Below are 12,238 nucleotides of genomic sequence, written 5' to 3' on the forward strand. Positions count from 1 at the left end.
TCATTTCCCAATATGTTTTCAAAAATAAGTTATGACGCAATAAGTTTAAATAAGTTTTTTATCAAAAAATATTTTCTTTTGTAACTGTATCCTATCCGGAAAGTGGTGAAACACGTCAAAAATTGGGTCTCGCTGTCTCGCGAGAATGACAGAACCCCAAAAAATGGGGGGCGCCCTGAACTTTTTTCCCAAAATTTAAAAATAGGTCTTAAAAAAAATTCTCACTTATAGGGTTGAGGCAACAAAAAAACTTTATAGTCCCCTCTTTTTAAAATGATGAAAAAATTTTATATTGGACAAATCAACCCACCATTCCTTTCTTTAAATTTTGGCGGAAATGTGAAATGAAAAGCACTTTGAACAATGATAAAATCATCATTTTTACTTTTGATACCCCCATTTTTCTGCTCATTTAAACAGCAAGATTAGCATTTTACTATTTTTTAAATACAGGTAAACCAAACAATACTCAGATGTGAAACTTGGACTTTAGAATAAAAATGAAGCGGGCTACATGAAAAATCCCATTGCTTTATAAAATCATTTACTCCAGAAAACAAAATTTTATAAAAATTCTTTACAAAGCTTTTTTTTTAAAATTTTAGAAAAATAAAAACATATACATAATTTTTTTATGACACTGTAGACCAATCCCCTTAAATTTTTTGTAAAAAAAGAGGGGCCCAAAAAAAATCCTTTCCCAAAAAATTACAAAAAATTTGCATTAACATTTTTACGCCTATATTTTTTAAAAATATTTGTTTTTTGTACTTTTTTTTTAAATTTTAAATTATAAGACTAGTTTTGTGTTTTTTTGGTTTTTTTAAAAGCAGACATTAGAAAAAATCTTCATAAATTACTCGTTTTTTTTCAATTCCTCAATTCGTATACATTTCCTTGATGATACAAAGTAACTTTTTTAGGGTGCATTTATAAGCGATTTACCTGACGAAAGTAAGCAGGTGAAAAAAAATTTATTATATTGCTTAAGTAAATAAGGATTACCCCAATTTAAATATGCCCCAAAATAAATTACTTTGTACAATTAGCAGAAAATCTATTTTGCTGTTAAAGAAATTTTGTCATAATTATTAATTTTTAAAAAGAAAAGCAAAATGAGTTTTTTCTAGCAAATTTAATAAACATCAATATTATGCTTTAAATAAAAAGTTTCTCGATTTCCTGGATTCATCCCCCCAGAAGAAAACGAAAAAATTTTTAAAATTTTAAAAAGCTTTTTTTATTTGGTATTTTTAAATAGTTATAAATAAAAATACTCTTTACCTATTGAAAAATTTTCCCCCCGTGTTTAATTTATTTTGTAGGGAAAAGGCCAAGATACTTCTTTGTTGAAATTTTTCCCCCCTATTTGAAATTTTGCCCACATATTTTCTTTTTTTTATTTGCAACTCTTCTTAAAAGGGTAAAAAGGGCATCTAGTATTGAAAAAACATGCTTTCAAAAAAACCTTTAATTTAAATGTTTTTTTAAACTCTGTTTGACCTTTCTAAAGAAGAAAAAATTTGTTCGAAATTGTGTTTAATGTTTTTTTTGGGAATTTATTTTTCTTATAGAAATTTAAACCCTTTTTAATGTAAAGGGAAAGTTACAAAAATTTTGCATACCCTTTTTCAATGAAAAAAAAGAAAATTTCATGAAAAAAAAAAAACATTATTTGAAAAATTGTTTAATTTTTTACAAGAAACAAAAAAAAAAAAACTTTTTCGGAAAAAGGGAACTCCCGTCTTTTTAAATACAAAACAAAATGCTACAAGTTTCCCCAGTAATTCCCAACAATAAAAACAAGAAAAAGCATTTAAAATGCAAAGCCATCAAAGGGCGACGCCAAATGAATTTTGATCCAGGTTTGCAACCTAAAAAACTTAAAAAAAAGATGGTGTAACTTTATAAAGTACATTTCTCATTGTGACCTGGGAGGATAGGCCCCCATTTTTAAGTTAAAAACTTAAAAGCAAAAGAAAAAAGCTCTGTCTTCCCCAAGAATGCAAAAGACAAATTTAATTGCTCAATTAACTAAATCTTACTATTTATTTTACCAAAATACAAAGGGATACCTTGTCCCATCATCATAAATCACAGGCACCGAGTATCGGACCTGGGAAGAAAAAGTAATTGACCAGATTGATAAAAAAAACTGTGTTCATCTTAAAAGTGCCCAAAAAACCAAAAAAAAAAAAAAAATGTAAATAATGACCCCTTTAAAAAATACTATTAATTTAAAGATATTTTTTAAAGGGGGTCTTTTAATTTTAATTTTTTTTGGTTTGTGAAAATTTTTAAAAAGGGAACACAATTTTTTTTTATAAATCTTTTTTCATTTTTTTTCTTCCCATGTCTGATACTTGTGCCTGTGAATTTTAAAAAAAGCTTATTGTTTAAATTTCCACCAAAGTTCAAAAATTTACAATATATTAGACATAAAAAGGGACCTAAAATGAAAAATCCCGGGGGAAACCAAAAGGTTTCTCAGAGCAGTAGTAAAATGGAAAAACCAGCCAAAAATCAACCACTGCTTAAACAGAGAAAAAGACTTGAAGCATGTGAATGTCAATTTACCCCTATTTTGGGGGAATTTTCCTTTTTTTAAAAATTCCTGAAAAAAAAGAAAAAAAAACTTCTTCCCTGTGCAGTATGTTTTGATAAATGATTTTAAAAGCTTTGTAATTAAAAATTTCGCAATATGCCCTTTTTCATTTCCCAAAAAAGTAAAAATCTAAATTTAAAAAGGAAAAAAACCAAATTCAAAACCCCGAAATTTAAAAGGCCCGACCCTGAAATCGAACCCCTGACTTTCCCGAAAAACCAAAATGAGCTATCCCGGGCCCCCCCTAACCATTTTTTCCCTTTTAAAAATGAAATAGTTTCTAAACCCCAACCCTATTTCCCCACTTAATTTGGGTTTATGTCCCTTGGGAATTTTTTGATGTTTAAAAGAGCCCAAATGAATTAAACTCATTTGGTTTAAATGCATTTACTTTGGGTGAGAAAATTTTTTACTTGCCAGAAATCAAACCCGGACCCACAGGGGGGAAAAATGTACCGCGGGTTTTAAGCTATTGAACTTCTGGGCCCCCTTAAACAAAAATTTTGGCCCCAAAAAAGGAACAGGGGTTTTTAAACCCCCTGACCCGATAAATTTAAAATTTTTTTAAAACAAAAGATAAATTAAACCCTTAAATTTTTTTTTAAAAAGAAAAAAAAAACCTTTCCAATTCAATTTGGGCTAAAATTAAAAAACAATTTAATATTAAAAGTATAAATTTTTTACTAAAAAGGGTTTAGAAAAAGAAAACTATTGGTTTTTGCCAAAAATTTATAACATCAATTTGAAAGTGAAACATAACTGTGCTAAACATGGGAAATTTTTAAATTTTTTTAACCCGGGTTAAAAAAATTAAACCCTTTTTTTTATGATTTTTTGTTTTGGGAAATTTTTTTGAAGGTTTATTTGTATTTTGGGATAAAAGGGACTGGGCGAAAACAGGAAAAATTTCAAAAAAACACCCCCACTTTTGTGTCCCGGCGCCTTGTTTTCTTTTTTGTTTCTTTGTTGGTTTTTTAGTGGGAAAAAAACACCTGCTATAAAATTTTAAATGTAAAAAAATTTTTTCAAGGGCAAGTAACAATCTACCCCTATGAAAAATTTTGGGGGGTTTGGGTTTACTCTGGAGACCTGAAAACTTGGGAAATTGAGACCGGTTCCCCCCCCCTTAAAAAATTTGATTTAAAACAGAAGCTTCCTTTTCAAAACTAGAAATGTTTTAAAAAAAAAAAAATAACCCTTCAAAACATGAAATTTTTTAAAAAATTTAAACAAAAATAAAATTTTTGATCCAAGTTTCAGGAAAATTTTCAATTAAAAATGTAAAATTTTCATTTATAACTTTAAATTTAAAGTTTTTATCCCAATTAATTAATGAATAAATTTTAACTCTTTAAATTCAGGGAAAAATTATAAGTCTAAAAATATAAAAAATTTCTAAGATATACATGTTAAAGCCATAACATTAATAAAAAAAAAGTTTTTATTTTAAAAAAATGGAAAAACCAAAAAATTAAATTTGGGACTAAATGGATGGAATTCAAAATCTAGTAGAAATTATATAAACTCTGTTATAGATACTATTATTAGCCAGCTTAACACTGGGTATAAAAAACTATAACCTGTAGACTGATCAATATATGTATTATCATTAATTAATTTTAAATGCAAGTCTCATCCATCATAACTGTAAGTCTTTAAAATACAGAAATACACATTATATCCATATACAATGATACACTTTGTATGCACATTACATTAATAATTCTCAGGTTCCATCCCAAAAAATAAATATAACATTCCTTTATTGACCAGGAATTCATAATCTTGTAGAAAGAAAACTATAATGTTATACATGATATTGTATAGTATAAAAGTAAAAAAAAATCTCAAATAATCTAGTATATCATGTGTTTACAGATTAAGTTGTGTTTAGTGTCTAAACATTTAAATGCATAATATCTTTACAGTAACAAATACTTTCCCCCTCTTTTAACCTTCCATTAGACTATTTACTATACAATGTATGAACTAAACTGCATATAATGTAATCAAGTGTTGTTTAAAATGAGCAAACCTATATGTATAAGCTTAAATATTCTACTTTTCATTTTTTACCAAAAAGGTTATTTTTAAGTAAAACAATTCATATACAAACACCAATAGAAAATAATAAATTTCACATAGTGATTAGAAAATGCCTCTAGCAGAATACCTATATGTATGTACCCAACTGAACAAACTAGAAAAATCTGGTCTTAGGGGGTAATATCAAGCCAGTAAAAAATATATATCAATATTCACTCATCAGGGCCTCTCTGCTTTTGATGACCTTACAACTGGTAAATTTTATAAAAAACAAAAAATAGTAAGTAATACTAAAGATAAAGTAGACAGAAAAGAACAAATAATTTAGTAAACATGAGTTAACTTCTTCCCCTTAAAAGACTGAAAACCTGAAACCCCAAGAACACCCTAAACATTTAAAATTACGAAATGTTGCAGGCTCAGTCAGTTTATTTAAGCCATGCAAATTAATGGTAAAGTATTCATAAGAAATAGATGACCATGTGACAGCAGTTATTGCAGAAAAATCGGATAGCTTTCAACATCCGGATACTGGTACACTTTGTAAAAAAACAACCATTCTGTGCAACAGATCAACGTAATATGGATAAAATCAATAGGATAATCGTTTAGCAACAGTCCATTACCTATCCTTATACTCTTTTGCAGGTGAACTTTTTCTTCTTGTAAGAAAATTTTGAAATATATAAAAGAATGAACGAAATGGTTACGGCATCAATGTAGACCACAACGATATTCGAAATCCGGGCTTTAGTATTGTCAATAAAACTAAAGGGGAAAACTGTTTTAAAATGAGGCCCCCGCAAATTTTGTTTAAAAAAAATATCACAATGCACCCTGCTTTTTTTTATAAAAATTAAATTTTAAAAACAAATAAAAACAACATATTTTTTTAAATTGATTTTTAAAGAATCAAAATAAAACTAATTAACTCAAATTTAAATTAACTGCTAAAAAAATAACAGCTCCCTTTTCCCTAGGCCCAAAAAAGAAAAACCCTTCCCAATAAAAACGACCCCCGCCCCACCGGCGTTTTGCCAATTATTTTTTTTAAATTTGTTTGGGGATTTTTAAAAATTTTATGAAATCCAAAAAAATTTTTGGGTCGTTTTTTTTAATAAGTTTAAAAGGGTTAAAATTCATTATAAATGAGTCAGAAAACTATGCTTACATAACCAAAATATGTATAAAACTTATTAAATGTACAACTGTGGCTATTTCATTTATCTGAAACAAGTGCTGCTACTACAATAGACATATTTGATATTGATAATGTCAGGGTTATTTCCCCTAAAACTTAAATGCTTTCAAAACAGTGTTGCCAACTCGATTATTGACCAATATAAGACTGTAAATGACGTAATAAATGAAACATTTTATGACACAAGATACAGTAAATGACCCTATTGCACAATGTTTAAATATAGATCAAAACGGACCCCTAATATTAAAACAAATTGTACCCCCTGTTAAAAATTCCCAAAAATTAATTCCCCAAGAAAAAATGAATTTTTAAAAATAGTTGCTTTGAACGGTTTTAAATCTTTCTGAATAAGTTATGTCAGTTAAATTTTTTCTCACAAAAAATCATATTCATGTATAGGATGTTTATATGAAATGACCCATATAATATAATTACGTACAGACAGTTTAGAAAGTTTGATGAGTATAAGTTTAAATAAATCAATTGAGAATGGCAATAATGATTATGAAAATTTTGAAAATCCTAACAGTGCTATGATTTTGTTTTATATTGTTTTAACATGTTTAACACACCTTTGATTAAAACCGCATAACAAGCGCATTAAAAATATTGTTTAGCCTGGGTGGATACCTGGAGAAACCCGTAGTGCTACTGAAACGCGCGACAAGTCCCTTGTGACAAGGATAATGAAACAAGCATTGGACCAAACTTGGACCTAAACCTTACTTGGCAAACCCAGAATGATAGTCTTTATGAAAAAATCTCTAAATTAACTTTATTCCTCCAAATGAAACTTTATTTCAGTTTAGATATGCGAAAAAATTAGTTCATTGCATATATCCACCCAGTTTTTGATTAGGAATGAGTACTTTGGTATGGTATAATAGTAGTTCATACATACAAACAAGATAAATAAATACGTGCTGCAAGAGTGATACTGGATAAAAATCATGATTATTCACCTCTTCCGTATTAATGAATTCCCAAACCACTCGAAATAACCAAGCTTATCTAAAATATATTTAAATTGTTAATTCAAATGTCAGATCACGGACTTTAATTAAAGTCCGTGTGTAGATATGCTTTTCGTTTTTTATTAATAGCTTTTACTTTTTTTTACTTCCTAAATTAGATTAGATTAGTCAATTTCCATTTACTTTTTATACATGCAAAAATAAAGAGAACACACGTTTGGGGCAGGGGTTAAAAGCAACCTATATGAATCAGAGTGTGTGCCACAAGTACATAAATTAAAGCAATTCCATTTTTTAAACATAAATAAATATAACTTTTTTGCTTTCCTTCTTTTCCTTCTCGTTTAAACAAGCCTATTATCAAAAAGAGAATATTTTCCGTCATACAGCCAGTCTTCAAAAGTTTTTACAGGGTCATCTAGCAAATTTCGTATTTCATTTTTTACGATACCACTTATTTTATACGTCATAATATTCACGGACGGCATGAAAAAATCGGGGAGTTTTTCCTCTTCTAACATGTTGTACACTTGCTGGTATATTGACAGAAATCGTTCCGCCAACTTTTCGGAAGCCCATGCCATTTCGTCTGGGTATTTTTGACATTCATACAACCATATTATCTTCAAGTAATACGATTTCATGAGCGGCGTTTTATCCCTAGCGCGAGGAGCTAAGAAGCACAAGTTGAAAAATTTAACCAAACCGTAACATAGTTTGGTGCTAAAACCGATCCTTGTATCTAGGTCCTGTATCAGCATGGTTTCAGCCAGAGAAAAGGAGATTCTCCAGATCGTCGTTTGTTCTTCGTCAGTTAGGGGAAACGGTTCTTTTGAAACAAGCTGATATCCGGACGCTTTTATTTTTGAAACAATTTCAGAGTTAGGCCACTCTGCGTTTCCTTGAAGCCACGTTGCGTTTGCTAATGATGGTAGCCCTTTGCAATTTATTGCTAATACTAAATCGACGTCAATAATAACTGAATTGTTGTACGTTACCGTTAGAGTTGTTGCTATTGTCCCGAGGCCTGATAAGCAAACGGTTGGAAGGAATCTAGTTTCTAGCAAAGGTAACTTTCTATGCAAACCGGATTTTAAAGCGTCATCTACATAGTGGTAAAACATTGCTGACAATTTCTTTGACATCAGATATCCATCATCCGTTACACAATCTTTCCAGTTTTCTAAGCATTGGTCTGAAATGCGATATTTTGCATAACCCGGTCTTTCCTTGTCTTCTACAAGAACCCCTTCAATATCTAGCATAAACAGAAGATCGGCCTCATTTGATAAAACAGACACTCCAGCGAAACAACTTCCGACACCATGCACCTTTCCGCTAAATCGAGGATCTTTCCGTTTTACATAATCTAATATATCGGTGCAAAGAAACTCCTCAATAGCTATTCTGCAGTCCGTTCGCTCATTACAATACATATAGTTTCCATATTTATCTCTTCTATTATATCCACCCGCTTCTTTATTGCCATAAATTTTCAATAAAAGTCCATTTGCAGTTCTATTCCTGATTCTTTCTCGTTCTGAAACATCTGAAATGTAATAAATGAAAATCATATACAAACAAAGTGTACGAAACAAAGCGCAATATCAACGCTTAATTTTAAATCAAGCAAAATGTAATGGCGAGGCTTGTCATCGGTATAGAACCAAAGAAGTATGTTTCACGACTATCATGATCGTCGTCCGTCGTCCTCAAGTGAGACTGATGGGTTCATCAAATGAAGCAATATATAAGCTGTTCAAATGGTTATGATTTATTAATTATCTGGGACGTAGGAGCTAAATGAATATTAAACAATCTTTTTCAAAAGTACAAGGTCCAGACATTAGAATTTGGTATGCAGCATTGTTAGTAGACCTTAAAGCTGCATGCCTCCAGATGAGCCAATCTGTTTGCAATTTTAAATTATTTCCTTTGTTCACTTTACAATATTTTACCTTTAAATATATTTTCAAAATTTCCTTGAAAAGTAGCATGAATCTGGAGATCGCTTCTTTCTTTAAATCAAGACGATATGGTCAAAATTGGCATCGCCCGGGACTTAATTATTTCATAACATAACATAAATACCTTTAAAAATATTAAAATCACGATATTAAGATGGTAGAGTTGCGATGATACGATGATGAAAACGCGATATAACATCGTGTTTCCATCATCGTTCCATCGCGTTTTCATCATCGTGTCATCATACCATCGCGTTTTAACCATCGTACAATCGTGCATCGCGGGTAAAAATGAAATAAAAAAATTAGGATTATCAAAACGGAACACCGTAGTCTTGATATAGTTTCCAAAAGTACACTTATTGGACAAATACAAAACACTTTTCGCTTCTTTTTCATTTTGACAATAAGTACATTTATAGTGTACGGAATTCAAAATATTATTTTGTTTACATTTAGCTGCTTTTTTTGACAAATAATGTTACACTCAGCGCTTGTTTTTTTTTCAAGTGTTAAGCATCAAAATTGCTCTGTACCATAATGTAAATGTAATGTTTTTCTGAGGCCTAATTACTTTCAATAAAACGTCAAAAAACACTCGGATTGTCTCTAAAGCGGCCCGCTTTACTATGTTAATATATACATTTTTGTATGATGTTCATTGTTCTGTTCTTATAAATATTTGTTACTTTCTAGTAGTACTACTGAAATCACATTTTGCTTACATGGTACAATTTTATTAATAACAATTTATAACCTGCACATGTATTTGATAAGGTCTCGTGAGCATATGTTGATACAATTTAAGTCTGCATGTGTCATCTGTAAAACCATACAAAAAGGTCTGATAATGGCATTACCAAGATACTATGACAAAATAACCGGATCAATAGAACAAAACACACCCCCGAGCAAAACTGGTTTAAAAAAAGAACGTTAATAGTTGTAACTCACCTCTACAATAAATGACCCTTTCGGATGACATGATAATCCTTTCCTCACATTAAACAATTAATTCATATGATATACTAGTAACATTATTTATTTCTTCCAATATGTTTGAAGCAGGTTTGTCCAATAGAATTGCAGTATTTCATATGAATAATCACTTATTAACTTTTGTAAATCGGCTTTTGAAGTTATTAAATATCGACTGTCTCATAAGATCCTTTTGCGCTTGTTAAATGCACAGTCACGCGTGAACATGTATGACACATAGATTTGTAATAAACATAAAAAACAAATAATAATATCCTCTGGTATATGTCAAGTTTTAGTAGCGAGAAATAAATGTCTGTTATGTTAAAGGCACATTATGCCTTAGAAATCAATATATTTTATTCTTTATAAAGGCCAAATATGTGTTAAAGATGTTTAGAACAAATTAGTTAATTATATCAATAAATACTTGAATTTTAAGAAATGATAAATAATCGATCTCTGTCAATACGCTTTTTAATACACTTTAGTGCAATAAAAAATTCTTATTAATTTAGTGGTGGTCATAATTATAAAAACCTAAAGAATGTTTAGTTGTTAAGGTATTAAAATATGTTTGTTTGGTAATACATTATGCTAGTTTGTTGGAATGAATGCATTGTTATATAACATAATGCATCAAAAACATATAACAGTGGATCATGAGTCATGCAATTAAACCAATTGGGCAACATACAAAGTCCTCTTTGTTAAGCAACACAAATTACAGCTTAATACTGTATTTAATTGTATTGCCACTTTGTTGAAAATAATATTTATTCAAGTGTTTCTTTTGTAAATACAAATATTCTTTGTATGTACATTTGTTGTTTTGTTTTAATACTATTTCATTTTTTGTTCTACTGCGTCATCCCTCAAATGACTTGTTTATGATTTCTCATGAACATTACATTGATTTATTTGTTTCATATTTAGAAACAAACTTGTCATTGATTGAGTATTTCACAATGAAAGCTGGGATGTAAAAGTATCAGAAGTTTCAAATGAGCACCCTTAAACTTTTGTTTGAAATGTAGTTTGATTGATCATAGTCATATTTAAGTAAACGCTTCATTGCATGTGTTACGCAAAAATATAATATCACTTATACAAAACAGTTATCTCCCATTGTAATAATGATAACAATAATAAGAAGAGGAGGAGGAAGGCGATGAAGTAGAAGAAGACATTGCTTATTTGATTACATAAATTTTATTATAAATTCAAGTACTTAACCATTAAATGATAAAGAACTATATTGAGCGAGGAGTCTAGGCTAAGAATTATTGCATTTTTCATCGTAAAGTTTCAAGAACAAATGCTATAATGCGTGAGAATTAAAATGTAATAATTCATTTTAAAAAGCTATATTAGAAAGAAAAAAACATTAGAGAAAACCATATATTAGTTATACTCATAATCAAAGTTAGTACCAAAATTAGATATGTTCTAAGGTAACACATGTATAGCACTATAGCAGGATTCCATCCAAATATGAAAGATGTCTTGTAACTTTGCTTTTACAGTTAACTTTTTCTCCATATAACTTTTGTTCATGTAATTTTACGTGATAAACACAACATACCTTGAATTTATATTTTTTAAATGCAGATATAATTACAAAGAGCTTAGGCTTTCCTTAATTGCTCCAAAGTATACATTTTTTCGTGAAAACGTCCTACTTTAATAACTTTCCGACTTTGAAAAATGGACACTTCCTGCTTTGAATTTGGACCGCTCATTTTAAGATAAAAGTCGACAGTTGACTTTATTGCTTTAAAATATGTTAAATATATTGATGTTTTATAAAGATAATCTCGTCCTACTTTAAACATCAACATTTAAGATTCGATTATGACACAGCTAACATGTGATAACGTTTAATTATCACTGAAAGCACCGAGTGAAGAACCCTTTATAAACAAAAATAATGATTAAAGCCCATTTCTTTGCACCTGTTTTATTACATAAAAAGTAAATAAAGAGGAACAAAGAAATGACCTTTTCAATCAGATTGTTACTTACTGTAATTTTACGTATTTCTAGAATAACAGGATAATCTATCTCCCTGACAGATGTACTTCCTAAATAAATAATTATATCAAATTATATTATTTCTAAGATCTCATTTGCCAGCCATATTGCGCATTGTAGTCAAAATATCAATTTGATATATACTTTTATTGCGACCAAACTTGTATATTCCTACGTTCTTATATGAAAAAAATCTCTATTCAAGAGATGTTTATGATATTCACATAAAATTTTGTTTTAATACAGTGTCATGCTTTTCTTTTCAGTCATCTTATTTATCTTAACTGACATGTTTTGACTTCTCGTTCAGTTGAGGTTTTAACATTTCAGAAGTTTCTAGTTGGTATATTTATAGCTGTTATTCTGTTAACGAACAATATTCATGTATAATAAATTACGTAGATATTTTATGTTCCAAATCGCTCAGAAG

The 12,238-nt window shown here is 29.4% G+C and overlaps 1 protein-coding gene across 1 annotated transcript; it reads right to left on the reverse strand.

Moving 5' to 3' along the window:
• Nucleotides 1-6,288: 6,288 nt before the first annotated feature.
• On the reverse strand, nucleotides 6,289-9,972 carry LOC132715454 (protein mab-21-like). The gene is made up of 2 exons (XM_060698457.1): nucleotides 9,751-9,972; nucleotides 6,289-8,378 (listed from the first exon to the last, which is right to left on the reverse strand). The coding sequence occupies exons 1-2, from the start codon at nucleotides 9,779-9,781 to the stop codon at nucleotides 7,174-7,176; spliced, it is 1,236 nt and encodes a 411-aa protein (XP_060554440.1). The 5' UTR covers nucleotides 9,782-9,972; the 3' UTR covers nucleotides 6,289-7,173.
• Nucleotides 9,973-12,238: the final 2,266 nt, after the last annotated feature.

Source organism: Ruditapes philippinarum, unplaced genomic scaffold (assembly GCF_026571515.1).
Source record: "Ruditapes philippinarum isolate M1 unplaced genomic scaffold, ASM2657151v2 ctg3889_1_1_1_1, whole genome shotgun sequence".
Classification (NCBI taxonomy): Eukaryota; Metazoa; Mollusca; class Bivalvia; order Venerida; family Veneridae; genus Ruditapes; species Ruditapes philippinarum.

What these genes read in the sequence shown, in the direction of transcription:
- LOC132715454 (XM_060698457.1), bottom strand. Translation starts at nt 9,781, where the DNA reads ATGTCATCCGAAAGGGTCATTTATTGTAGAG. An exon ending in AAGGGTCATTTATTGTAGAG is followed by an intron (nt 8,379 to 9,750) that starts GTGAGTTACAAC and finishes ATTACATTTCAG; the next exon opens with ATGTTTCAGAACGAGAAAGA.